Genomic DNA, 27,815 nt, shown 5'->3' with positions numbered 1-27,815 from the left:
AGTATTGTTTATGATAATTTTTTATCAGGCATAGATAAAACACAATTAGACTCTTCCCCTCAAAATCAAAAATATACATGTAAGAGAACATTAAGTAGCTTCGTAGAAAGCTCTTTCTACAGCTGGGTAGCGTGGCCGAGCGGTCTAAGGCGCTGGATTAAGGCTCCAGTCTCTTCGGGGGCGTGGGTTCGAATCCCACCGCTGCCAGGAACAGTACCTTTTACCTTGGCTGCCTTCTCTCCCGGTTCCTTTTTGCGCACACGGCAGCGACTCCTGCAGTCGGCGGGCGCTGTCTGCGCCTCCGGTGGCCCGACGAAGGGGCGGGTCCGCGCGCGCCGGGGCGGGGCATTGTGGGTAAGAGGAAGCGCGAGGGCGGGCCCCGCTCCCCCCCACGTGTCCGCCGGAGTTTCTCCAGCAGCAACATGGCCGCTGCCTAATAGAAAAACCCGGCCGCCGCCGTCTCTGCAGCCCGCGGGTCCCTGGGCCGTTGCCGCCGCCCGCCCGCCCGCGGCCCCGGCGGAGAGGTGAGTTCCGACTCGGCAGCCGCGGGGGTCGGGCCGCGGCTTGCTGCGCTCGCGCGGGGATCTGGGCCGCGCCGCCCGGTAGGCCAGAGAGGCCCGCGGTTGTGCGAGCCGAGGGGCCGCGGCCTCCCGGGACCTGGGCAGGGCGCACAGGGAGCTGCCCCGCTTCCCCGGCCGTCCTGGGTCAGGGTCGCCCCGCACGGCCGGACGTCGGGGAGGCGATGGCGGTGGGGCTCGCGCTGACTCAGGCCTCGGCTGCGCTGCCCCGCCCGGGCCTGGCTCCCGAGCCGCACCTGCGAGGGCACCGGTTCCCGGTGGCGTGGCTACTCTTGGAGGTGTGGGGAAGGCGCCTGGGCACCGGCGACATGGAGGAAGCCTCGGACGCCGGGGCTGCCTGCACGGGCCACGGGCGTTGCTTTAGCCGAACCTGGTCAACTCTGCCTGGCCCTACGGTGCCCGAGACTCATCATTCATTGATTAGTGCTTAAGCAGAGTCGGCGACCCGGACCGGGACCGGGACCCGGACCCGGGCATCCTCTAGTCACAGGGGACAGAGGTGCATGCACATACCAGCTCATCCTGGAATTCTGCCTTTAGAGTTGATGGGTTTGGGAGCGAAAAGATAAGATCATACCCGTATCTGCGAAATGGGGAATAGTTTGATTCCCGTGTTACAAGGTTTAGAGGGTAAGATGGGAGACACTCCAGCTCCTTTCATTTGTGGCTCTCTTTCGGTCTTACATTGGAAGAAAACGTGTTGCCACGTAGCAATAGTCCTTCCTATAGGTTCCACTCATCCTTTGAAGCTGGTGCTTGCTTAATCGCGGGTTTAGGGATGAAAATAGGAAAGGAACCAAGGTTATGCAATTCACGCTATCATTCAACCTGAACATTGCAGAGGTGGGATTTGAACCTGTAAGGTTCTGCACGGGAGTCCGGTCTCTTACCCACTATACCATACTGTCTTTTATCAAAGATGTGTGCAGCATACTGGTTAAGAATAAAATCAAGGCTCTTTGACTTCAGCTAGATTTGGTTTTCTTGATTACCCGGTTCCCTGGGGCTGTGACCTTGGGCAAATCATCTCTAAGTTGGGTACTATAAATTTTGATCTACACAGCTAATGAGAAGATTAAATATTTTTGGTACTATATTGGTGCTTGGCATCATTAGCGTTTGGGAGAAGAGCTGTGAATTTTTATTTTTTATTTTTTTTTCTCACAGAGACAGGTTTTTCCTTGTGGCTTTGGCTGTCCTGGATTCGCTTTGTAGACCAGGCTTGCCTCGAATCTGCCTGCTTCTGTCTCTGGCATCAAAGGCTTGTGTAAGGCTGAATTTTTTTATTTTTATTTTTATTTAAAAAGTAACTATCCCGTTGGAACAGACAACGAAGTATTATCACCTCCATGTTATGGTCGAGGAATCTCAAGCACGGAGACGCCTTCGTGGAGTTTAAAGTCTAGTGCAGAGGACAGGCAGCACCTGAGCAGCCCATGAGGAAGTCCCAGGTTAGGACCATGCAGGAAAGAAGTTGTGCTGGTAATGGAGGGGTTGGAAACAGCTGTTAGAGTCGGCTTGTCAGGGAACCTGTCTAGTCCTGGAGGGAGGGGCCTTGGTTACATCTAAGGAAACTGAGTGTCCTGGAAATGACCTGGGATCACTGTGCAGAGGTCCTCAGCATGCTTGGGGCTTGGCCTGTTGGAGGCTCAGTGATTGATGGCCAGGCCATGGGGAGATAGTTGTGTGGGGATGGGCAGGATCATGTTAGAGCTTAGCAGCCCATGGAAGGGAGTTTGGATTTTGCTTTGTGGGGCAGTTGAAGGCTTGGGAGCAAGGTAGCAGGGAGCATAGTTATCACAAAGCCTGGCTGGCAGTCCCTGGAGAATTGGAGATAGGAAAGTGGTGCTAGGGAAGCCTTTTTGGTTGTTTTTTGGTTTTGGTTTTGTTGTTGTTGTTTTGTTTATTTGTTTTTGGGACTACCCTCCACCCCCAGACAAGGTTTCTCTATGTAGTCTTGGCTGTCCTGGACTCGCTGTGTAGACCTGGCTGGCCTCGATCTCACAGAGATCCACCAGCCTCTGCCTCCCTGAATGATGCATTACAGGCTTATGCCACTGTGCCTGGAAGCTTTTGTTTGTTTTGTGTCTGTTTTTTTCCCCCCCAGATGAGGCTTTGCTATGTAATAGTTCAGGATGGCCTCAAAACTTGTAATCTTCCTCCCCCACCCTCCCAAGTGCTGGTATTACAGGCATGGGCCACCACAGCTGCCTCTGGAAGCTTGGCTTGTTGGCTATAAAGATTGCAGGTCAGGATTTATTAGTGAGGGTCATAAAATTGGCTTGGGGGTCTTGCTCCTGGCATTTTTATTTGGGTAGGCAAGGATGGAAGGCATCACTGCGGCACGTAAGAGTCAAGCTACACAAAGCACTGCTTCTTCAGCATTTCACTTACCTGCTGCCATCGTTAGTAGGAAAAGATTAGCGCCAATGATAGGCTTAACCTTTGAAAGCAACTGAGTTGGATACTGGTGGCTGGGAGGCTAAAGGGGGTGATGACCTTTGCAGGTGCAGTGTTCAGAGGGAGGAGCCTCTATCATCCAGCTAGGAGGACACCTTAGTCTGCCTGATGGCAGGGCTGGGCAGAATCAGCCATGAAAGACTCTCCAAACCTACAGCCTCTTTTTGCATGTGCTGTGTTTCCTTGCTTCCCCCTGAAATCCTCTCAGTGCAGATGCTCAGTGGCAGCCATATAGGGCTGTGCTTAGATGGTTCAGACCTTCTGCCCTCCATGTCCTGATCTGCTGTGACGGCCCATTTCCCAGCAGCTTGCCTCTCCCCTCTCCCCTCTCCCTTGCTCAGGAAGGACAGCATAAACTGCCCCAAGGTGGTGATAATGTGTTATAGAGGCCAAAGAAAGAAAAGTGGTTGGGGCCAGTTTTCAGTTTTGAAAAGTAGGGGCAGGCTGGAGAGATGGCTCAGTGGTTAAGAGCACTGCCTGCTCTTCCAAAGGACCTGGGTTCAATTCCCAGCAACCACATGGTGGCTCATAACCATCTATTTTGAGATCTGGTGCCCTCTTCTGGTATGTAGGCACACATAGGCAGAATACTGTATAAATAATACATAAATAAATCTTTAAAATGAGATGGCATTAGGCCGGGCGTGGTGGCACACACCTTTAATCCCAGCACTCGGGAGGCAGAGGCAGGTAGATCGCTGTGAGTTCAAGGCCAGCCTGGTCTACAAAGCGATTCTAGGACAGCCAAGGCTACACAGAGAAACCCTGTCTCGAAAAAACAAAAACAAAAACAAAAAAAGAGATGGCATTTAAAGCCCTGCAAGGGCACAGGAAGAAACCTGACGTTAGCGTAGAACAGTTAGTTTGGTTCCCAGATGGATTGAGAAGAGATAGGAAGGTTAGAGGTGGTGGGCGGTGGACCTAAGGCAAAGGGTTGAGGTCTGTTGAGGTTCACTGGAAAGGTGAAGTTCTCTCTGAAGAAGATGGGGAGGCAACCCTCAGTGTGATGCTACCTGAGAGTTGAACAGTGACTGTGGGCCAGGAAGGACACAGGAAATCAGCCCAGAGGCTGAGCTGGCTAGGTTGAGGTGTGGCCCAGGTGGCCAGGGTGACAGGATGAGCTGGTGTGAAGTAAGAGGAAGGGGGATGCCAAGGATGGGGCGGTCCAAGTGTGGCCTGCGTCTGCCACAAATGAGTTTACATGGGTCTTAGCTTATACCAAACCCTGTACTGAAGGAATTGTTTATGCATCTTTAAATCTTGTAAACTTCTTGTTTAAGTTTATTTGTTTTTGAAACAGTCTCTCTGTGTCCATAGCTGGTCTGGAACTTGCTTTGTAGACCAAGCTGGCCTTGAACTCACAAAGATCCTCCTGCCTCTGTCCCTCAAGCGCTGGAAGTAAAGGAACCACCGTGCCCAGCTAAATTTTTTGGGGAGTTTTTGAGACAGGGTATTTTATAACCCAGACTTGCCACCAGCTGGCCACATAGCTAAGGCTGACTTTGAACTATTGATTCTTCTGCCTCTACCTCCCAAGTGCTGGGATGATCACAGTCATTCATTGGCACACCTAGTGTTCTTTTAAGTCTTAAATAATTCAGGTGTGAGGTGGATAAAATTGGGGTCTCTTACCCAGGAGCAGAGGGGTGGGGACAGCTGGAGTCTTTGGGTGCAGAAGACTGGAAGGCTGCAAGCATCCCACTCTATCTCCTTGGCCCCAACTCCCCCTTTGTCTGTGTTGTTGGGTTTATGTTCTTGCCGTCCTTTAAGCCTACCCATGTGCCCCTCTGGAGGGTCCCACTCTTCCTTATGGCTGTCACCAAGTCCCAAGACCTGGATTTGAAGTTCAGTGCTTGTCTTGATGTGGTGTGAAGTTCAATAATGACCTGTCCTGTAACCTGTCTCTGAATTCAGTCTCTGTTTTGTAAGATGGAGACAGCCTTGTTGCCTCATAAACCTGAGAGAAGAGTATTCAAAGAGAGTCATTTTGACCCCAAAGCACAAAAAAAAAAAAAAAAAAAAAAAAAAATCAGACCATTGGGGTTAAAGTCTGACAGCCAGCTGTCTGAAAAGACTATGGAAAGTCTGTGGGCCATGTGATGGCTGGCTTTTATATTAGTACAGGACCCGCGGGACTGCAGTGTTTCAGTTATGGCTGTGGACTGCCAGCTTCCTCAGGCCTGGCTGGGAGTTCTTTTTGAGTGGGCAAGAAACCTGTACAACTGCTCGTTAATTCTTCCCCAGAGGTACAGCTGACATGTATTGGCTTGGGTCTTCCTGCTTGCACCCTTTGCGGGCTTGCTCCTCCCTGCTCACTGCTGCCTTCACCTGAGACACAGAAAGGACTTCATATTTTGGTCTTGGCCTCCCCTTCCCTGCAAAGCTCCTGTGAAGAAAGATGCATCAGAAAGGTTGATTAACGGCTCGCTGATTGCCCAGGTCTCTTGTTGTCTTTGCAGATCGAGTTGAGGACTGTGTGGCGGGTTCTCCTAGTATGGCCAATGAAGAAGATGACCCAGTCATACAGGAGGTAACTGTTGCTCTCAGGTCTCTGTTGGACCACAGGCCATGGGACCAAGTCCCATGTCCATGTCCATAGGCCAGGCTAGGGCCTGGTGATGATCTAGGGACCTGGCTCTTGCCTCTGTTGTTCCCCAGATACCTGTGTGGCCGACTTTCTCTTTCGGGGCCATGACTCTGATTTTGAGACCTCATCTGATGTGTCTAGACTTCAGCTTGTCTGCTGGCTGTCCCACTCTACAAAGCCAGCTGCAGTGCTAGACACTGAACAGATGCTAGTACCTGAAAGAGATTGGTGGTTTCCATGCTGGGGCTTACCAGATCTTGTCATTCAGTGGTTCTCACTCCATTCACTGTGTACCAGGGGCAATGCCATAATAACCGGCCTGTGTCCTGGACTATAGGCAGCCTCTGGCCTATGCATGAGATAGATAAGGAGCCTCTGAATACAAACTGTGGGCAGGCAGGTTCCAGACTCCACAGAAAGACAAAGTTGTTTGTTGTCATCTTATCCCTCAGAATCCTTCCAGCCCAGGCCCTCTATTTGCCCCAGTACTCCTTAGATATCTCTGGAACCCGCCCTGAGTCTCATGGTCACCCGGGAGACCATTCCCAGACAGACAGTGACTCCTCTCTCGTTCAGTACTACTTACTTAGTTTTTAGCTTTGAGTTATTTACAGTAAAGAAAGCAAGTCACCACAGAGAGAATTGAAGACAGCACAGAGGGACCCCCTCTGCAGCCAGACAGCCTTGGCTGGCTTCTGCTCAAATGGTGACCCTACTGAGTTCCTAAGGATGAGTGAGTTGTCAGAGGCACCTGTGAAGGGCATCCCAGCTAGAGGGAAGCGCATGTGCAAAGGCCCATGGGCAGGAGGAAATGCAGTTTGTGTGCAAAGCCTGGGAGTTAGGAGTGTGGGTGGAGAATAACGGAGACAGACAGGTGCATAGGGCTTTGCAGACCTTTAGACGGTGACGTGCATGTGCTAGAGTGGCAAGGTTGGAGAAAACATAGAGTAGAAACCCATGTAGGTAGAGAGTGACATTGCCTCCCCAGTCTCCAGAAAGCACTTTTCCTGGCTTTAGGAGGCACCCCAGTTTTGGTGTCCAGGCTTGTGTGTTCTCTCCACGTTAGAGTGACCTTGGGTAGGGGCCAGGCAAGCTCTTGTCTTGATTCCCTGCTAGCTGTAGGGAGGGGATCCTGGATGTGCCTGGCTGGGAGACATGGCCTGGTTACCTCTGTTCTTAGAATGAAGCTGCCTCTGTGAGCCTTGGTGCTCTCTGAGTGCCTGGGCTACTGTAAGTGTCTTCTCCCTTGTTCCCAGATCGACGTGTACTTGGCTAAAAGTCTGGCAGAGAAGCTGTATCTCTTTCAGGTAATGATGGGACTTGCAGGTAAGGGGAAAGCCAGTGTTGAGGGAGGGCGGAGCTGGGCAGGAGGCATGGTAAGGCTCACCTGCTCAGATGGCCAACAGGACGACATGTGGGGTGTTGTCCCAGACCAGCCCGTTCAGCTCTATCAAGACTGGGCTTCCACCACATCCCTGTGCCTCTGGTTTCTGAAAGTCACAGTGTGGAGCTCATAGAGATCCTGAGAGGCTCGAATGCATCCGCATGGAAATGCTTAGGCCACAGCTGCCAAAGAGTTAGTGCTGACAAGGACCATTACTGCTTCCAGAGCATCCTTTGGCCATGTGCAAGCCTTGGGCCTGTCCCCTGTGTGCCCCAAGTTGTTAGCCTACCACTGTCCTTCCCTGCTGTGGCTAGCATGTATTGAGCACCTACTGTGTTCCAGCATTGCTTTCCTAAGTTAACTCAGTCCCATAATGTGGCTGTGATGGTGGTCACTATACTTTTACGTCAGCTTTACTAGAATACAATTCATATACCATATTTTCCACATTTAAGTGAACGGTGCTCAAGACTTTAACCAATTTGAGAGCTGTGCAGCCAGCACCCACTACACTATTTTAGTACATTTTTGTCCCTTTGAAAGAATTCCCATGTGTTTAGTCAACCTCAGCACTGACCCCATTCTCACATTGAGCCCTAGGCAGCCATTGCCTTTGTTTCTGTGGATTTGCCTGTTTGGGATCTCATGTAGATTAAATGACACGGGTGGGCTTTAGTACCAGTCTCTTTTACATAGAGTCCATCCGTGTTGTATCCTGGATCAGTGGCTCATTTTTATGGCCTCTGTGGGGCTGGGGATGTGTCTCAGCAAAGTGATTGCTGTGCAAGTACAATGACATGAGCTTGCTCCCCGGAACTCACCTCAAGAGCTGGGTGTGGAGGTTTGTGGTTGTACGCAGGCTGGTAGATTCCTGGAGCTTACTGGCCAGCCTAGCCTACTTAGTGAGCTCCCGGCCAGTGAGAGACCTTGTTTCAAGAATGAAAGTGGATGGCTCCTGAGGAGTACCTGAGCTTGTCCTCCGGCCTCCAGGTACACGTACAACAAACAAGGAAGAGTAGCCGTTATGGACGAAGTGCAGTGTGATCATCCGTCAGTTGCTGGGCATTTGGATTGTCTGTGTTTGGCTACTGTTTGAATAATGCTCTCTGGACATCTGTGTGTGTGTTTTTATGAGTCATGTTTTCACTTGTTGGATGCACATCTAGGAATAGGATGGCTGCCTCATACGCCATTTAACTTTTTGAGGACTTGCTGGCCTGCTTTGGGCCATTTTACATTCTCCATATAAGGTGGTTATCAGGGTTACTTTGATTATGTGTGGCACATGAGGGAGTGAGATGGAGGATCCTGAGCTCTGCAGAGAGGGCCTGGGGCAAGTAACAACGGCCACAGCAGCACCTGTGCAGAGGAGAGGCCGTCCATTCCCCAGGGTGACCTGCATCCTTGACTGGCTCCATGTGTGCCCACCTGTGCTGGGCTCTGCTGGTGCCTACTCCATCTGCTTTGTTCACACTCACGGCTTTGGGAGGGGAGAGCATGGAGGAAGTGGCAGAGTTCGTACTGTAGCTCACAACCAGCCTTCTTAGCCTGGCGTTGGATGACATTAGAGATTTGGGCCTCAGCACAGGCATACCGTGGCTTTGTGAGCTATTGTGGGAGGGCATAGCTCCCTGAAGCACTTGTGCTGCAGGCTGGCCCTGCTGTTGCTACTGAGTAGTTTTTAGGACATGACCACTTTCTTCCTAGGCTAAATGTGGATGACCTGAGGTGGCCCCAAAAGTGGAGCTTCAGCCCAAGCTGCTGTACCTCCTCAAGTGCACTCAGAGGCTGTTGGACATTGGGCATTGATGATTTGAACTGAGGGCTCAGGGGACCAATTTGGGGTTCATTCATCAGCAGTTTCCATGGGAGAGGAGAAAGGGAAAGTATTTCTGTGGGGACTCATGGAAAGGTGCTGTGTGCTCAAGAGCTAAGACTAGACTTTCAGAGGAGGCTTAGAGGGAAAGCCATTTACATAAAAGTAGCCGTACACAGGAGGGACCCACTGACCGACCCCTCTCCAGAGGGTCTTGTAGAGAGTACAGATACTTGCTAAGGAGAGAAAATGGGGCCACAAATTCCTGTGTGCAGCGTCCAGATCAGCCTCCATCAGTCTTAGTCAGTCTGTTTCCCTCTTGGCTTCCTCTTGTCTTATTTCTCACTGCAGTGCCCTTCTGAGTGGCAGCGTGTCCTGCGCCCCACTATTCTCAGTTCCCGCAGCCCTGCTTTCGAGCTTCAGGGTACCAAGGGGTTCAGCCACGCTCCTTGAAAGACAGACATTCTGAGGTAGTCCAGCAGCAGCAGGCTCAGAGCAGCCATTGTGAGTCAGACTGCAGGTGAAAGCTGTAGGGTAGCCCCTTGATCGGGCAGAGTGGGGCCCTGGGTGCTCTGGTCTCTGTTGGGGTGCTGTAGGTGTGGGAGTAGTGTGAATGGGGATGGCTGCTGATGAGTCTGTGACTGGAACCGTTGATGCCCGGCTCTAGTTTGTGTTGGGCAGGGTGGACTGATGGGTACCTTTCTGTCTCCAGTATCCTGTGCGTCCAGCTTCGATGACCTATGATGACATTCCACATCTCTCAGCCAAGATCAAGCCCAAGCAGCAGAAGGTGGGGCTGTCTTCCCAAAGAAGTGGGTGCAGAGGGTAAATGGGGCTTGACGGAAGCGAGAGGACAGATCCCTGAGGACCGGAAGCCCAGAGAAGGAGCAGTGGGAGGATTAGGGTAACAGAAGTGTGCAGGCCTTGAACTCATAGGAAGGCAAGCTTGTTCAGACAGGAGAGGCAGCTTCCAGCAGGCTCAGGCTCAGGGGAGGTTGGGAGGTAGCCTGGGGGAAGCCTGTGCTCAGGTGTGGGTGTGGGCTGGTTTGAAGCAGCTGAATAGAGGAAGCTCCTGTATCCATTCTGGCTGGGGTGAGGGGACAAGGAGAAGCGGAGACCAATTCCCCATCTGTGGGAGATGTGGCTCTCAGTCCCTAGTCACGGGGAGATGCTGTTCTAGGATTGCTGGAGTTAATATCTTAGTTTCAGAATTTCTTTTCAACTTTGGGGTGTGGAGGAGTAGGGGACAAACAAGACTATGTCTGTACCATATAAGGCACTGAGACATTTCTGTTGGAAATTTCATTGGTGACCTCTTGGGTAGACTGTATCCTAGGGGTCCATTGGGAGGGACCCCTTGCTTCTGGGAGTGTTCCTGGGAGCTGTGCCATGGCACCTTCCAAGTTGGCTGGTACTTTGTACCTCCAGGTAGAGCTTGAGATGGCCATCGACACCCTGAATCCAAACTACTGCCGCAGCAAAGGGGAGCAGATCGCATTGAACGTGGATGGTGCTTGTGCTGATGAGACGAGCACATATTCCTCGTGAGTCCCTGCCCCCAGGGTTCTACTGCAAGTAAAGGTTAAAGAGCAGTCTCCAGCGGCCTCAGAGGCCCTGGGCCCTTTCTGCCCTTTCACTGGGATCCCTGTCATGTCAGGGTCTCGGCCTTTAACTTATCGTGTTGTAGACCTTGCTTCTCAAGTTGGCTTATCCTGGCCTGGCCAGGTGCTTCTGGGCTGCAAGGGAAACTGCCTTCTGGAGGCCGTGTCCATCCTTCATCTCTTGATCCACAAAGCTGTGGGTTTCCCATCTCCTAGCCCTAGCTAGTGTGACTGGAGTGTGCTGGGGTGGAATGGGGCCGGGTCAGCTTCCCTGGAGCATCCTAGTCTCTGACACCAGTTCTCCTTATGTTCCCAGGAAGCTAATGGACAAGCAGACCTTCTGTTCCTCCCAGACCACTAGCAACACAGCCCGTTATGCAGCCGCACTCTACAGGCAAGGTACCTGGGGCTGGCTGTCCCCTGGGGGGAGCACAGGGTGGGCTGGGCCTGGAGATGTCACCCAGGCTGGGTCTCCCCAGCTTTGTGCACGGTCTCGACCTCTGCTTATCACTGAACCGAGCAGGATCACGGCAGCATGGAAATGACACTGGAGTCAAAGCACTATGAAGAGGACTTTGCCAGGCACTTCCAGCCTGACAGAGTTGGAGCTTCAAGTCTGTTTGCTCCTGGGAACACATATGCACTATAGGGTAGCACAGGGGACAGGTGGCAGAAGTTTGTCTTTTTAAGTACATGGTTCTTACATAGACAGCATTCGCTGAGGACAAATGAAAATATGTCCACGTAAAACCTTGCACACAGATGTTCTTAGGGCCGTTTTCACGAGAGCTAGAGAATGGGAGCAAACCCAAAGCCCATCGAGTGACGCATAAGCAAAGTATGGCATGTCCACTCGACAACCTCACGGTCATGTGGAGGGTGTGGGTGGACGAACCTTACACACTCATGGAAGAAACCAGGCTCAGAAGACTGTGTACAGCCTTTAATCTAAGCACACCTTTAATTCCAGTGCTTTGGAGACAGATGAAGTTGGATCTCTAAGTTCTAGGCCAGCCTGGTCTACGTAGGAAATCCAGGACAGTCAGGATATATAGAGGGACCCTGTCTCCAAAAAAAAAAAAAAAAAAAAAAAAAAAAAAAAAAAATTGCATACCTCACGCTTTAGCTTTCTTTCCTATGCTTTGATAAAACACTTTGACCAAAGCAATTTAGAGAGAAAAGACAGTTCCAGGTTATGGACCACATGGGAGGTCAGAGCAGCAGGAAGTAATCACTTTATATCAAGATGAGAGCAAATGCATGTGCTTGCTTTTCCACTCTAATCCAGGGCCCTGCCCATGGAGTCATCCCGCCCACAATCAGCAGTGGCCCACAGACCTGCCCTGGGCTAACTTAGTCTAGACAGTCCCTCACTGAGACTCCTTTTCCAGGCTGTCAGGCTGACAGAACTAACCATCATGCTACATGGTCCCACTTTATGAGCTGCAGAGTAAGCAAGTCTGTCGATGCATGGAGCTGACTGGTCCCCATGGGTAGAGAGGAAGGGTGATATGTGTGGGGCGTGAGTGACAGGCTCTTTTTGGAATGCTGAAAATGTGCCAAAATTGAGAGTGGCATAGTGGCCACAATTCTGAGACTATTAACCTGTATGGAGTTGTGAGCTTCAGGTAGGTGAATGTCTGTGTGTCAGAGCCCACTCAACACACCTGCCAGATGCTCAGGGCACTTAAGTTCATCCCGCATTTGGGCTTGGCTCTAAGTACAGAGGAAACACGTTCAAATTGTGTCACAAATGCTTACCTTTAATTCCAGCCCTTGGAAGGCAGAGGCAAGTGGACCTCTGCGAATTTGAGGCCAGCCTGGTTTGCTTGTTAAATTCTAGAACATCCAAAACTACATAGTGAAATCCCGTCTCAGAAAAAAAAAATCATGTCCCATAGCTATTATGTCTTGTACTGAGCCATGTCTCTAGGCTGGATCTCCCCCCAGTCCCTTGCTACTTTTTAAGACAGGGTTTCTCTGTATAGCCCTGGATGTCACTATAGACCATGCTGACCTCAAATTCACAGAGATCAGCCTGCTCCTGCCTCCCAAGTGCTGCACTGCCACTGTCTGGCTGCTTTTTTACTTTTACTTTTTTTTTTTTTTTTAAGATTTATGTGTGACTGTTGTGTCTGCATGTGTATATGTGTATTGTGTGCATGCCTGTTGCCAGAGGAGGGTCTTGGATCCCCTGGAATTGGAGTTATGGATGGTTCTGAGCTGCCCTGTGGGTACTGGGAATCAATCACTTGGGTCTCCTTCAAGAGCAACAAGTGCTCTTAACTACTGATCCATCTCTCCAGCTCTGGAAGCTGTGATTGTTGCAGCCAGAGACAGATCATAGAGACCAGATTGTCCTCTAATGGACTTTGGTAGGGCTCTGGCAACAGCAGTGAGGCAGAGGCCCAAGGGAAAGTACTGAGTTGTTCATGGTGCATAGAGGGAGCAGGAGGGGAGGGGAGAGGAGACCTGACTGGGCAGGGAGGGGCATGAGTGCTGGGGAGGGGAGGGGAGGTCAGTCTCCAGGAAGTGCCTTTGAGCTCTTGCTCTGGGGTGTTCTCATTTTGCCTAGTTGGAAATAGCCTACTTGGTGCTCTTGAAGAGGCTAGATTTGGGGCTGGAGTAGGATGGTGGTTTAGCCGTAGGTGTAGGCCTTTGGGGGACTTGGTGATTCCTTTGAGCAAGTTGGGTATATCTGCTTTGGCTCACAGAGGCATGTTCAAGCCCTTCTTCCTTTGCCAGGTGAGCTCCACTTGACGCCTTTACATGGCATCCTGCAGCTTCGGCCCAGCTTCTCCTACCTGGATAAAGCAGATGCCAAGCACCGAGAGAGGGAGGCAGCCAATGAGGGTGAGCCTGCTGACAGTCTGTGGTCTGGGTGGGCCGACTTGGGCATAAGAAAAAGGTCAGACTGTGGGGTGCTTACTGGCACCCCAGGCCCCTATCCTCACTTTTGGGACAACCAAAACATGTCTCCACAGATTGCCAGACAGCACCTGAGATTTAAACTGCCCCATTTGAGACCACAGCCCCTTGCTCGGCCTTCCTGAGGGAGGGTTGTGTTGGGGCAGAATGAGCAGTTCCAGTAGAGGCTGTACTGACAGCTTGCTTTGCAGCAGGGGATTCCTCTCAGGACGAGGCAGAAGAAGACGTTAAGCAGATCACGGTGAGCTCTGGCCCTGGAAAGTGGGAGCAGCATGGCTGGCAGGAGACAGCGGGGGGTGCAGGGTCTGAGCGGAATGGACTCCCCAGCCTTGGGCATAACAGATGTGGAGCTCTTGAACCTCCTCGCCTGCTGCCTAGAGGGAGAAGTCTACCCCTGCCCAGCCTGACTCTTGTTGTTCTGTGTAACAGCTGGGATCCTGGGGTGTGGCAGGAGTTGTCTGGAAACAGGAAGGTGTAGCCCAGGAGCCCCAGTGAAGTCACACAGGCTCACAGAGTCTCATGCTGATTACCTGTGTGATTCTGCCTTTTTAATGGGTGCCAAAGAGTGGTTACTGTGCTAATAAGTTTGCTTTTGGAAGATTTTGACTGTTAGGCCTCCACTCAGGATGTATGAGGTCCCTCCTGATTATGTGTATTAAGTTTACAATAATCTCGCAGCTGTCAGAGAAATGACTAGACTTTGCACATCCTGGTGGACTGTCTTCTGAAGTCATGTGGCAGAGAATTCAGGCTTCGGAGGTTTGTCCTGTTTTCATCAGCCTATTGGGTAGTCTTTAAAACCTCCTGTACCCTCTTGGGAAAGGTTTGCTCAGGCACCTGTGTGCCCACTCATAAAGCCTTAGCCAGAGCAGACAGAAGGAAGAAAACACCACTCCCATCTCTCATTGGCAGTTCACAGACTGAATTTCAATAGCAAAGCTGGGGGCGGGGGGTATCTATGGTCTGGCAAGATCTGTGGGGCCACAGATCCAAGGGTGTGACCTTTCACCTCTTTAACAGGTGCGGTTCTCCAGACCAGAGTCTGAGCAGGCCCGCCAGCGCCGTGTACAGTCCTATGAGTTCCTGCAGAAGAAGCATGCAGAGGAACCATGGGTCCACCTGCACTACTACGGTGTGAGGGTGAGCGGGGCAGGACCCGGGGGTGGGGGGCGGGGGGGGGGCGTGATCCTCGATGCCCAGAAGCTGCTTGTCTCACCTTCAGCTTCACAGTGTGCATGGCCACTTTGAATGCCATAGAGAGTGTGAAGTCCTGTAGGCAGTTTGCATCGTGTCCACGTGTCACTTAGCAGATGTCATAGAGCGAGGGAAGCAGAGATCCACTGTTCCAGTTTAGGGTTTGGTCCCCAAAGCTGTGCATGCAGTGGCGCTGGTGTTTGGTTAGTGGTTTTCATGCACCATACATGCTGACTGCAAGCTAGACACTTCATCTGGGGTTGTCCTGGAGAATGCTGTCTGTTACATACTCTCAGGTTGCTGCCCGCCTGGCCAGGGGAGTTTTAATATATTTGGTTTCCAGGGCTTTGCAACCTGACACTACACTCAGCAAGGAAAGCAATTGGACATTAGTGTTCAGTCCCTGACTAGGTCTCCCCAATCTTTGGGGGAAGGTCCAACTAAACTTTCCAGGAAGAGATTAGTATCAGGAGAGCCTTAGGTTCAGGGTCAGACTTGCGATCCTCTACAACTTCCTTCCTGGGTGACCTTGGAAAGATGCCTTTTCCTTGTTAGTCTCAGTTTCTTGCCTGTGAAACAGGAATAGTTTGAGCTGTGTAGAGCTAGTTACTATGTGAATGAGCATGGTACAGAGCCTGGCGCACGGCAGGTGCTTGGGAAGTGCTAGCTCACTTTCAGTCCTTGCTGGTGTTTCTGCACTACAGACAGATCATGAGGGCTGGGGTCCTGAAGCCAGGGGATTGGGTGATTGAGACCACACTGCAGAGGCTGTGTGAGTGCTGTGCTCCGGGTGCTGCATAGGGCCTATGGCTGGCCTTGGAGCAGGGCAGTGAGGGGCTGGAGTGGGAGGTGATCTAGGCTGCCTTTTCCTCACAGGATAGCCGCTCAGAGCATGAGCGCCAGTACCTGCTGTGCCAGGGATCCAGCGGGGTGGAGAACACGGAGCTCGTCAAGTCACCCAGGTGGGAAAGGCTCTGGGAAAGGCACCTTTGGGACTGTGGCCCCTTCTCTGTGTAGGCAGGGTGAAGGAGGGACGCAGACACTGCTCCTGGAGACGTTCCAGGAGGGTGACGTGGCATAGGTGAGCCTCATGTTCTGTGAGGCTGCTGTCTAGGAGCTGGGGACTATTGGGGGTTGGGGGGCTGGGTGTCTGCTTACACCGGTCCAGCTTTCAACCTGGCTGTGCTCTGGCTTACATGCAGGGGTGAGGCAGAGTCCACAGAGCCTCTGACACCCCTGCACTCCTACCTCTTACAGTGAATACCTCATGATGCTCATGCCACCCAGCCCGGAGGAGGAGAAGTGAGTAAAGGGCTGTTGTGTCCCACCCCCTCCACTGTCTCCCACTGGCTTCCTCTAACCACTCAACCTGCTTCTAACAGGGACAAGCCTGTGGCTCCCAGCAATGTCCTGTCCATGGCCCAGCTGCGCACATTGCCCCTGGCTGATCAGATTAAGGTCTTGATGAAGAATGGTGAGTCCTGCTCTCTGCCTCCAGAGCCAAAGCCCCTCTCCCCGGAGTCTACCCAGCTTGGCAGCTCCATTCTTGTCTGGGCAGATCAGTAATGCACCACTGTGCCAAGTCACGCAGGTGTGACTGCCCTTCCGATGAGCTCTTCTCCCATAGGAACCCAGGCAGGGTAGCGTGAGCTTTGGTCTGTCTGTAGAAGACTAGTGTGGGTTCCTGGACACTGATGGGCCTGAGGACAGCCTTACATGGGGTGTGAAGTAGGATTCTGTCTTGGTGCCTTACTGGGCTCCATACGTTAAGGACTAGCTCCTGTTTGCTTTTTCTCTCGGAGCTTTTGGGGGCTGAGTCCCAAGCTCTGGGCTCCTCTGAGAAGTCTTAGACCCGATACAGCAGGACCCTCTGCCTTGTCTAGGCTTCTGTAGACGGCTCCAGACGGGACCTTCCCTCTAGGCTGCGCTGGGCTCCCTGAGGTTAACTGGCCTGGGGTCAAATCTTGGCTCTGCTTTTTCTAGCCAACTGAATGTGGGGGAATTTTCAACTCTTTCTGGGCCTAGTAGTGAAAAGATCTTGTCTGTACCCCTTAGTTTTCCATACAGATCCTCACATTTGTTCTTTGAGAGGCACAGGCCTGACATACAGTCTGCCATTGACTGTGATACTGCTGGCACCATTGTTACTACTCACACTCCTATGAATTATGAGGGCTGGGAACTTAGGCTCTACAAACTTTTGTGAGGAAGATGGAAGGGGTCAAGTCTCTCGTCACTTGGCCAGTGAGTTGTGTCCTTTGTCTATCCACCTCAGTGAAAGTCATGCCTTTTGCCAATCTCATGAGCCTCCTGGGCCCCTCCGTGGACTCCGTGGCTGTTCTTCGTGGCATCCAGAAGGTGGCAATGTTAGTCCAAGGAAACTGGGTGGTAAAAAGGTAAGCTGTCTGGGAGTCTATAAATTGAATGATATTATTGGTATTGTTTTGCCTAGTTGCGGTTTATGTTTCCAGGACTCTGTTTGCATTTTTTTCATATTAGTAATTAGTGAGGGGGGGACAGGGACGGACACACACACTAATTTGGGCGTTGTCTCTTGACTCTATTGGCTCCCTACAGCACCTGTGACAGCTTAGCTGCACATCAATTGCTTTTCACTCTCTTCATAGACAGCTCAAAATCTTAGAATGTTTAACTATTCACATCTCTCATGTATATTTTAATTGTGTCTATATTTTCAGGCCAACAAGACTTTATCCAGTTAGTGCTCGTAGGCTTACTCACATGTCTGCCATATACATATGTATACATACATATATATAGGTTTTTACATTTTTCTTTCCTTGGTACATTGGTGTTTTGTCTGTATATAAGTGTGAGGGTGTTGGATCCTGGAGTTACAGACAATTGCGAGCTGCCATGTGGGTGCTGGGAATTGAATCCCTGTCCTCTGGAAGAGCAGTCAGTGCTCTTAGCCACTGAGTCAACTCAGCAGTTCCACACGTCTGCCTTTTGTATCATACTTTTATCCCAGCGTACATCTGGGATAACTACAGTCTGCCTGAAGGGTGCTATAGCGTTTAATACAGACCTAAAGACACAGTTTTCCTTAGTTTTTAAGTTCCTGATTATTCTCTTTGTGCATTGATGGATTCTTTGTGTATGTGATGTACACATACATGTATGTATGTTCATGTGTATGTGTGTATGTGAAGGCCCAAACAATGTTGATGTTGTGTCTTTCTCAATTGCTCTCCACTTTATTTTATACATTTATTTTATTTTATTTTTAATTTTTATTTATTTATTTATTTATTTTTGATTTTTCGAGACAGGGTTTCTCTGTTTGGCCTTGGCTGTCCTAGACTCACTTTGTAGACCAGGCTGGCTTTGAACTCACAGCGATCAACCTGCTTCTGCCTCTCGAGTGCTGGGAGATTAAAGGTGTATACCACCAGGCCCTGCTCACTTTATTTTATTGACACAGGAGTTACCCCATCTTGGTTAGTTTGCCAGCCATTGGGGCTCTTCTGTCTGCCTCCCAGATGCTGAGATTATAGGTGTATTATGTGTGTCTGTGTGTCTGTATGTGGGTACTGTAAGTGAGTGCAGATGCCCTTGGAGGTGAGAGGGGTCAGATCGCTCTGGAGTTGGGAGTTAGAGATGGCTGTACAACAGCCACCTGCTGTGGATGCTGGGAGACAAACTCAGGGCCTCTGCTAGAACAGTTCATGCCCTTAACTGCTGAGCCATCTTTCTGGCCCCCTGCCTGGCTTTTTATGTGGGATCTAAGGACCTAAATTGTGGCCGCATGCTCGTGCAGCACGTGTGCTTTAGCCTGTGAGCCACCTCCCCGGCCTGAAAAGTCCACGTCAGCCTAATTCTTGTTCCTTGATGGTGATCTTTGTTTGCCTTTGGTTGCTTTGAAGCAGTTTTCCTTGTTTTGGCTTTTCCACTGTTGCATTAGAAAGGCTTAAGTGTGGTTTTCTTTTTACATTACCTGTTGGGGTTTTTAGGTCCTGACTTTATGGATGTTTTCAGTAGCTTCCTTTCTCCTCCAGTTCTTCATCAGACCATCAGTTCAAGGGAGTAGAGATAGTCTGTTAGCCCCATTAGTTCCTAGCTCTCAGCATGATGTCTGGAATACACAAGCCAACCCTTGTAAATGCATACTTTAATTAGAATGAAATGGTGTTATAGTAAATACATTAACAAAGGCTTTGAAGAATGTAGTGTGAAGTGAATAGTATAAAATGTGGATAGTTCTAAAATTCAAAACATTTCATTACATTACTTGTTGCCAACCTGATTGTAAGTGTATCCCTCTCACTGCCACACGGTGGTGTCCTTTCCCAGTAAATACACCTTGATGTTGGAGTACCTAGTTCTCTTTCTTGTCTTCTTTTTTCTTTTTCTTTTCTTTCCTTTTCTTTGTGTGTGTGTGTGTGGGCGGGGGCGATTAGAGGGTTTCTCTGAAGCCTTGGCTGTCCTGGGCTGGAGCTCACAGTGATCCACCTGCCTCTACCTCCCTGAGTACTGGGATTAAAGGTGTGTGTCACCATACCCAGCCCCACCTAGTTTTCTTTATGGAAGAGTTTTACCATGGCGCATTGCTTGTTAAATGTGGTGGTGGGTACTATTTGTATTTACACTGTGAGCAAATAGAAGCCAGGAGGGGCTGTTGTATCACACACATCTCAAGACACTGACCAAGAGAGGCCGGCCCAGGACTTGTACCTCACAAGGGTTTGAATGTGGACTCTGAATCTGCCTGGCCTCAGTCTGTACTGTTTTTGTCCTTGGAAAGCCTAGCTGTTGAGGTATGGCTTATCTCAGCTTGGGTGTCCTACACATGGCAAGGGTTTCTGTAAGCCTTCTCTTGGATGTTAAGGATGTTAAGCCAGGTCTATCTTTGCATCTATATAAGATTAAAACAAAACAAAAACAACAACCGGACTTTGATTCAAATATGTCTTTTTTTGTGTGTATTCAGTTTATTACCCCATTCAGTGTCCCTCTCTGTCCTCAAAGCACAGGGGCCCACAACATGTGCCTGACTAGGTTCAGTTCACAGTTCACAGTGGGTTCTATCTCTATGTGGCAGCCAAGAGCACTGCCAGGTCTGTGTCCACAGAGTTTAACCTTGGAGCTTGAGTTGCTCGGGACTGGCTGGTATGAGGGGAGGACTCCAGCAGAGGAGCCATGACAGCTGGCCTGGCGCTGTGGCTGGAGGTAGGGTGGGCGTTGTATAGTGACCAGGCCTGCTCATGTGCCTCTGGGCTTTCCCTAAGGTTCTTTGGGCCCTGGCACAGCCTCTGTTCTTTCATGCTCCAGGGCAGGCAGGCGGGCGGGCAGCAGGGAAGACCTTGCAGCTTGCTTCGGCACTAGTTCCTCTTGAAGCCACACATATTTGACCTGTGAGACAGAGTCTTCTCAAGAGGCCTTGGCTCCTTGAGGTCCCAAGCGTATTTGTCTTTGAGCTCCTAACTCCTCCTTCAGGTTGGGTCAGTCAGTGACATGGTGAGTTGAGAAGGGGCTGCTTTTTTCCACACGTCTTCCTGGGCCTGGGAAGAGGGCTGCAGACTCAGGCGTGATATCTGTGAAAGGATGGGACTGGACGGGCTGGGACTATGAGCTCTGGGCTTCTAATGTAGAATGTGGTGGTGGTGGGACTACAGACAGGGACTGACCAGCTGCCTCTGCTTGATTTGTCAGTGATATCCTGTATCCCAAGGATTCATCCAGCCCTCACAGTGGCATGCCTGCTGAGGTGCTCTGCAGGGGCCGAGACTTTGTCGTAAGTACCTAGGCTCCGGCCACGGGGAGGGGTGGAACCAAGCAGGGAGGTCATTGTGAGCAGGCCTCACTGTGGGGCTCTACTCGGTGCTCTTTTCTCCTCTGGGCATGTTGAGCTGATGAGACCCTGCGGGCATTCCAGAGGGCTCCAGTTATCAGTGTGTGGTGTTCATGGGGTTAAGTAGTGTATTAGGAAGCTCACCGTGGTTGTAGAGTTAGCTTAAATCAGGATTTTGCCATAAATTAGGTTTTCAGTTGTCACGAGTGATTGGCAGCATGGGGTCCATAGCCCCGTCCAACACCTACTTTGGGTTTTTCTTGGTCTCACTTTGTAGACCAGGGCTGCCTGCCTCTGCCTTGAGTGCTGGGATTAAAGGCGTGTACTACCTCTGCCTGGCTGCTTTTCTGCTTATTTATTTTTAGACTTATGTGTATGACTTTTGTCTACATGTGTGTATGTGCACATGTGCATTTGGATGGGACCAATAGTTCCCTTTTACCATAGCCTGGCGCTTCCTGGTTACATCTCTGGACTTGGTGATGTCAGAGCTAGGTAGCTCATCCCTCCTTCCTCTCACGCTGCCCTGTTATATCCAGAGCTTACGTCTCTGGACTCTGCACTGCCCTCTAACCCTAGGCTTTTATACTTTGAATTTACTGAAATGCGGCTGCTTAGCGCTGTTGATGATAGCCCTTGTGCTCTGCACAGGCTCGTCATGGGGGACCAGCCTTTACAGTGTCTGAGGACAGCTGCATTTGCTCTTCTGATTAGATATTGTTAGCTTTGAGGGAAGCTGGTGCTGAGGACCCTCAGTAGTCTGTTTGCTCTGGGCACAGAGTGTTGCTCCCACCCGGCCTCATTCACTCAGGCACAGGTGCCCCTTGCTTTTGGCTGCTTCTCTAGGTGGGCACATACACTTGGGTTGGAGCTGCAAGGTCTGTGTTAAATACGTTAGTATAGACAACCAGTCATTCTATCTTGGCCCTCAGTCAGTCACTCTCCCCTCTCCCGAGTACTCCTGTGAGGTAGGTCAGAGACACGACAGCTGATGAGGCACTGAGAGGGCTGCAGGGAGCCATGACAGCTACCAGCAGGTGCTACAGAGGAATGTCGCCATGCATGGGGCAGCACCCTGTTACTTAATCCTCATGACACTCTTAGGTGGTCCTGGGGATGTGCAAGGCCCTGTCCATTGAACACTTTGTTTTGGATGGAATGAGGTGGCCCAACCATCCTAGAGGAAAGAGCACATCTCTAAAGGCTGAAAGTGGCTTAGGTGAAAAAGACTACCCAAAGCACCTCCTAAAAGAGTAGGGCAGGAGCCCCATTTTGTTCTGCTGTAAGATTCTTCGCCAAGGCCTCCTAGAACATGATGCTTTTTTCCCTCAGATGTGGAAGTTCACACAGAGCCGATGGGTGATAAGGAAGGAGGTGGCAGCAGTGACCAAAGTAAGTGCTGTTCTTCATGGCCCTAGCCCTAAGGGCTTGCTATAGGAGGGAGCTGGAAGCTGCCGATGACTCACACTCCTCCTCCCTGTCAGCTCTGCGCCGAGGATGTGAAGGACTTTCTGGAGCACATGGCTGTAGTGAGGATCAACAAAGGATGGGAGTTCTTACTGCCTTACGACCTGGAGTTTATCAAGAAACACCCAGATGTGGTCCAGAGGCAGCATATGCTGTGGTCGGGCATCCAGGCCAAGTAAGGGCTTGTGGAGTGGTGTGAGGGGTGTAGTAGGTGGCCCTGGCCCTGCTCCCTAGGAGCATCACAGTTGGAGTGCACCTGGGCAATGAGGGACACACGGGTGGGAATGTGTACACTGCTTTCCACAAAGATGATGACTGCTAAATGTCCCCAAGCCCTCTTAGCACAGGGCTGATGCAGCCACACCCCCTGCTTGTCAGAGCTGCTGTGTTCTCAGGGGCTCGAGAGGAGGAGAAAGGCACATAGTCTAGCAAGAAAGACAGGACGGCTGCTCTCTTCACACTCGCCCTGGGCTCTGGCCAGGGACTTGTGTGCTCAGAGGGCTTGCAGGGGAGAAGGCCTGACAAAACCTTGTGTACATGGTGTTTTGGTGACCAGTGTCCTGGGCTTGGGGCCTTGTTCCTTAGGGGCAGGTAGTACTACATGTAGGTTAGAGTTTAAAGGGTCTATTCTCTTTTTCAGATTAGAAAAAGTCTATAATCTCGTAAAAGAAACCATGCCAAAGAAGCCGGATGGACAATCAGGTGTGTGTGGCTTCAGGCTGGGTAGGCTCCCAATGTGGTCACTGGCCCAGAAGGGACCTTTTTTTGGGATCAGAACCAGAAAACAGCCATGTTGTTCTCAAAGCTCACCGTCTGTGCTTGTCTTCCCTTTTCCCTCCACCCCACCACCAAGTCAGCCTAACGCTTGTTCAGCAGGACAGCTTTTTCCTCCTACCGCCCCCCTCCCCCTCCAGGATGGTACTGTGTCCTTCAGGGCAGAGTGGATTCTGAGACTTTTTGGATCAGCAGGTAGTGTGATAGGAGCAGGGCTCTGTAATTCTGTGCCCAGTTTGATTTCTTCCCCCAGTATTAGGTAACAAAGTTCTACCTGAGCAAGGAAGGGTGGAAGATAGCACGTGGTTCCTTCCTTCAGGAGCCGTCTTCTAGTGTCCCCTGTTCTCTGTCTCCATGCTTTGTCTGCCTGGGACTTGTGCCCTTCTGAACCATACTGCCTGTCTACACAGGGCCTGCCGGTCTGGTCTCTGGGGAACAGCGGGTCCAAACAGCCAAAGCCAAGGCCCAGCAGAACCATGCCTTCCTGGAGCGCGAGCTGCAGCGTCGGAAGGAGCAGGTGCGGGCAGCCACTGCCCTGCCCAGTGTGCAGATCAAGGAGGAGCCTCTGAGTGAGGAGGAAGCAGAGAGGGATGAGCTGGAGGCTGACGAGGAGGAGCCCATGGACACTGCACCCAGCAGTTGCCTCAGCACCAAGTTGGCCAATGGGCTGCCTGCTGGACGGGCAGTGGGCGGGGACAGCGTAAACGGGCACCCAGTTCCAGGCTGTGCCAGCAGCCCAGTGGCCCGGGAACTGAAAGCTTTCGTGGAAGCCACCTTTCAGAGACAGTTTGTGCTCACACTGAGCGAACTCAAGCGCCTCTTCAATCTGCACCTGGCAGGCTTGCCCCCGGGCCACACACTCTTCAGCGGCATCTCGGACCGAATGCTACAGGATACGGTGCTGGCCGCTGGCTGCAGGCAGATACTGGTGCCTGTAAGTAAAGCCTGTGTCTGCCAGGAGGCAAACAAGGTCACTCAGAGCCCTTCAGGAGGGCAGCTGGGCAATTTGCACCTTCTCAGGAATCAAGAAGCACGGGGAGAAACCCGTGCCTTGGCCACAGCTGTCTGTCTTGGCGGCTGTGTCTGACGGTGGCTGTGTCTGTCTTGGCGGCTGTGTCTGACGGTGGCCATGAAGCTGCATGAGGACAGGGCGTTCAGTGTGCTGGGTCAGCTCTCAGGCTCCCTGTCCTCATCTGAAGTGGATGTGTGGGTTTTCTACCACAGGAAAGGAAGGTGTGTAAGGGCTCTAGCCGCTGTCAAGGGCTCAGTGAACACAAGTCCTTTAGCTGGTTGGTGCGTAGTCCGTAGGACGTGACTGGTACAGCTAGCTGGAATGCGAACCTCAGTCTGGAGCCTCTGTCCTGCTTTCACAGAGATCAGCTAAGCACTTCTGCACATGGGGAAGCTATGGCTTCCTTGGTTTGCAGGCCAGTTGACCACATAAGCTCTGGCCTCTGCACATACATTTCAGGCACTAGGCATGGCAGTGGTAAAATGAGCTACCTCTACTTCAGTTCTCTCCTGCCCATGGCGTGGGCGCCATAGTGGGGTAGGAGACTGTTGCCTTCGGTTGGAAAGGAGTGCCTGGCTCTGCCCATGCCATCCCAGGAGACAAATGTAGTAAGGATGTTGGTGGGGTGGCTGTGCTGACTTATAAATAGGGAGTATGCCATGTGCCAAGCTCACAAGTGCCTGTGGCTGAGGATGATGCTTAGGCCAAGGCCCTTGCCTCTGTGTGTAAGGAACAGTCCCTGTGATCTCTTCTGGGAGAGCTTCCTTGCTGAGATCTGCTTTAGAAGGTGCTGGGAGTGGGTCCCTGGTCACCCCAAGTGGGGCCATTTTCGGCAGCCCTATTTTTCTGTGTACTGGGCAAGAGAAGGGCACCAACATGGTGGTAGTGAGATTGCCTGGGCCATCCGCATGGATGGAGGTGCGGAACCTGCTGTGGATGTGCTGCTTTTCCCTGCCCACTCAGAAGCTGCTCTGGCCATGTCCTTCCTCTTGGAAGTGCTGGCCTCTGGAGGTAGTTTGACCCAGGGACCATATTCATAGTATATCCAAGAATAAAGGGCCCTGGGTCATCCTGCCTTCTAGTTTTTCACACAAAGGACATGGGGCTTAGAGAGAGCAAGTAGATGTATAGACTCAGGTCTGACTCAGGGTTTGCTACTATGGGCTAAGTAGTTGTAGACAGTGAACAGCTCTGGATTTGCTTATCCTTTTGGCGAATGAGTTGGGTGACCCCTCAGGTAAGAGCATACTAATTCCTAGGATCCTCGTGTAGGATGGAGAGACTGGGCTGCACAATGCTGGCTTCTTCCCTGACCTCCTTTCCAGGTACCAGGACTGTCATCTGCTTCTGGTTGACCCTGAAGCAAGTGGCATTAAAGGCTTGGGAGTCTGCCAACATGTTGCTGTTGCCACACACCTTATGCTGTCCTTGTGAGAAACAGCCAAACGGAGGCCCTAAGGACTGATGGGGGAGGGGAGAGCTTAGAGCATGAGCCCAGGCAGACAGCGCAGGGCAGCATTACTGTAATGCCGTCCCCAACACCTCTTGTTGCCCTGGCATCCAGTCTCTCCTAACCAGAGACAGTGAGTAGAAGGAACTAAGCTGGGACCACACTTTCCTAGGACTGGGCTGCAGGCCAGGTGGGGTGACGTGGGAAGGGCAGCAGGTCCATAAGACAGAGAAATGACCAACTCATACTTGGGCCAGTTTCCCCCACAGACTGCTGCTTCCCCTGATGAGCAGAAGGTATTTGCCCTCTGGGAGTCTGGAGACATGAGTGACCAGGTGAGGTGCCTTTCTATTTTTCTTCTCGCCATCTTCTCTTTCTCAAGAGTAGGAGTCCTGTAAAGTTGAGGCCTTTAGGAGCTGCCCACTGTAGTAAACCACTCCACACCCTGCAGGACAGGCAGAGTGTGCCAGTGGCTTGAACCTGAACTAGGGGTCTGCTGCAGTAGAACAGTATCACCTTCGAAAAGATGACTGGTACCAGGTGGTGGTGTCACATGCCTTTAATCCCAGCACTTGGGAGGCAGAGGCAGGCGATTGCTGTGAGTTTGAAGCTAGCCTGGTCTACAAAGCGAGTCCAGGACAGCCAAGGCTACACAGGGAAACCCTGTCTCGGAAAGGAAAATAAAAAAAAAAAAAGAGAAGATGACGGTTTCCAGGAGTGTGGTGGCCCCATTATGAGGTTTCTGAAGAGCTTCCAAGGGATAGAGATGCCAGCCAGGCTTGCAAACAACATACCGACACATTTCTCTGTGGTTCCCAACAGCAGGATGGAAGGTGTTTTATTAGCTGTCTCAGACCTGGAATTAACGGTTATTTTGTCTTGTGATCCTCTCCGGTGTTTGTATAGTGCAGCCCTTGGGGCCGAGGTTTGGGTGTCTTTAAATCATGAACTTGTCTGGACCCCAAAGATTAAAATTTACTGTTTTAGCAGAAGTGCCAATTAATTCTTAAAAGTCCAAACTGTTCACCCTGAAACAGTGACAAATGGGCCAGAGTTGCTAATCTTTAATCAGAAGTGTTGAGCCACAGGCTTTTAGTTAGATACTGCAAGGTGGAGCTGGGGCCACCATTTTGGGTCTTTTGTTTGGGGATACTTCACATTTGGGATACTGTTTCTTATATTAACATTTTCTTTCTTAAAGCATCGACAGGTTTTGCTTGAAATATTTTCCAAAAATTACCGAGTCCGCCGGAACATGATCCAGGCTCGGATGACTCAAGAATGTGGCGAAGACCTAAGCAAACAGGAGGTGGATAAAGTGCTAAAGGTGCGTTCACTGTGCGCGTGACCTCACCGGAGCATCTAGGCTTGGGCTCTGACCTGTCGTTTTAAGGACACTCGTGTGTGGAATAAGGACTTGTGTCTGGTGCCTTTATTCCTGCTCTGTGCACAGAAAATCAGGACAGCTCTACCCCAGTCCCCAGTCTGATGCATCAACTGCTCAGGACTAGCTTGGGTTCACGGGCAAGAGACGGAACCTTTTCACACAGCAGAGCTTGTGTCGGGTTGTATCATCTTCATCTAGTAGAAGGCAGGTGTAGACGAGAATCCTGTGTCCTGTGAATCCTGTACCACTTGCAGTACAATCCTTTTTTTAATTTAAAAAGAAGTACTGCCTGGCAGTTGTGGTGCATGCTTTTAATCTTAGCATTCAGGAGGCAGAGGTAGGTAGATCTCGAGTTTGAAACCAGCCTAATCTACAGTGTGAATTCCAGAATAGCCATGGTTATACAGAGAAACTTCGAAAAATCAAAAAAAGAAAAAAAAAAGGAATACATTTGCATAAATGTGAAAATACGAGCTGGGCGTGGTGGTGCACGCCTTTAATCTCAGCACTTGGGAGGCAGAGGCAGGAAGATCTGTGTGAGTTCGAGGCCAGCCTGGTCTGCAAAGCAAGTCCAGGACAGCCAAGGCTACACAGAGAAACCCTGTCTTAGAAAACAACAAGAACAAAAAAAGTGAAAATACTTGGAGGAATGCTTTTCTGAACTGTGGTATATTTGTAGACATGGAACCCGGCAAGCCACTGACATGTTCCCTGTTATCTTAGTCATGGAAGTGGTGTGCCTTATTAAGTCCTCTTGTCTTGGTCAACTTGAAAAGCATTTATTTCCTGTTTGTAAAGCACATCTATATTTATAATACCTCTTAAAATATCCCTGAGGAATGGTGGCTCAAAACCCTTTAGGGACAAAGTGGCTACATAACAGAATACTTAGCAGTTTTTGATTTGCTATTTGTATTCTATTCATTAATCAGATTGTGATAGCAATAGCTATCTTTCCTGCTAAAATCTGCCCTTAACGTGTTTTCTTAATTCCTAGGACTGCTGTGTAAGCTATGGTGGCATGTGGTACCTTAAGGGAACAGTGCAATCTTGACAATAGTAGCAAACCACTAGCTCAACGAATCCAAGCCCAGGGAAGGATGGCAGAGCCAGAAGTAGCCTCGACTTGCCTCAAGACAGAGCAAGAGGATCTGCCCACCTCGTGGCCTGCGGCACTGCCTGGCCCAGAGGACAGAGGGGCTCATACTCGGCCAGTGGCAGGGCCAGCGTAAGTGAGAGCGCTCCCAGCAGAGACCAACCGGGCCTTCTTTGAAGTACAATTTGAAATTCCTGATGTATTTTGCTTATTTGGTTTCATTCTCATAATAAAGAGAGTGTATACTGACGTGGGCAGGATTATGAAAA

The 27,815-nt window shown here is 50.8% G+C and overlaps 1 protein-coding gene across 2 annotated transcripts; it reads left to right on the top strand.

The window, feature by feature from the left end:
- Window positions 1-369: 369 nt before the first annotated feature.
- On the top strand, window positions 370-27,815 carry POLR3E (RNA polymerase III subunit E). Of its 2 annotated transcripts, none has more exons than XM_084773194.1 (21): window positions 370-524; window positions 5,498-5,568; window positions 6,882-6,932; window positions 9,538-9,615; window positions 10,254-10,369; window positions 10,743-10,825; window positions 13,172-13,279; window positions 13,549-13,595; window positions 14,375-14,494; window positions 15,425-15,510; window positions 15,806-15,850; window positions 15,931-16,022; window positions 16,824-16,944; window positions 20,222-20,303; window positions 21,693-21,752; window positions 21,845-22,002; window positions 22,468-22,529; window positions 23,012-23,535; window positions 25,321-25,398; window positions 26,265-26,390; window positions 27,448-27,815. In XM_084773194.1, the coding sequence occupies exons 2-21, from the start codon at window positions 5,533-5,535 to the stop codon at window positions 27,502-27,504; spliced, it is 2,130 nt and encodes a 709-aa protein (XP_084629320.1). In that variant the 5' UTR covers window positions 370-524; window positions 5,498-5,532; the 3' UTR covers window positions 27,505-27,815. The 2 variants fall into 2 exon arrangements, with proteins under 2 accessions (XP_084629320.1, XP_084629319.1); XM_084773193.1 differs by having other exon boundaries at window positions 13,546-13,595.

Source organism: Acomys minous (assembly GCF_964271855.1).
Source record: "Acomys minous genome assembly, chromosome: 2".
Lineage (NCBI taxonomy): Eukaryota > Metazoa > Chordata > Mammalia > Rodentia > Muridae > Acomys > Acomys minous.
This window is presented reverse-complemented; position numbering and strand designations above follow the sequence as displayed.

Coding starts and splice junctions, on each gene's coding strand:
- POLR3E (XM_084773193.1), top strand. CDS start 5,533: ATGGCCAATGAAGAAGATGACCCAGTCATACAGGAG. Junction 16,945..20,221: donor GGAAACTGGGTGGTAAAAAG/GTAAGCTGTCTG, acceptor TTGATTTGTCAG/TGATATCCTGTATCCCAAGG. Junction 26,391..27,447: donor AGGTGGATAAAGTGCTAAAG/GTGCGTTCACTG, acceptor CTTAATTCCTAG/GACTGCTGTGTAAGCTATGG.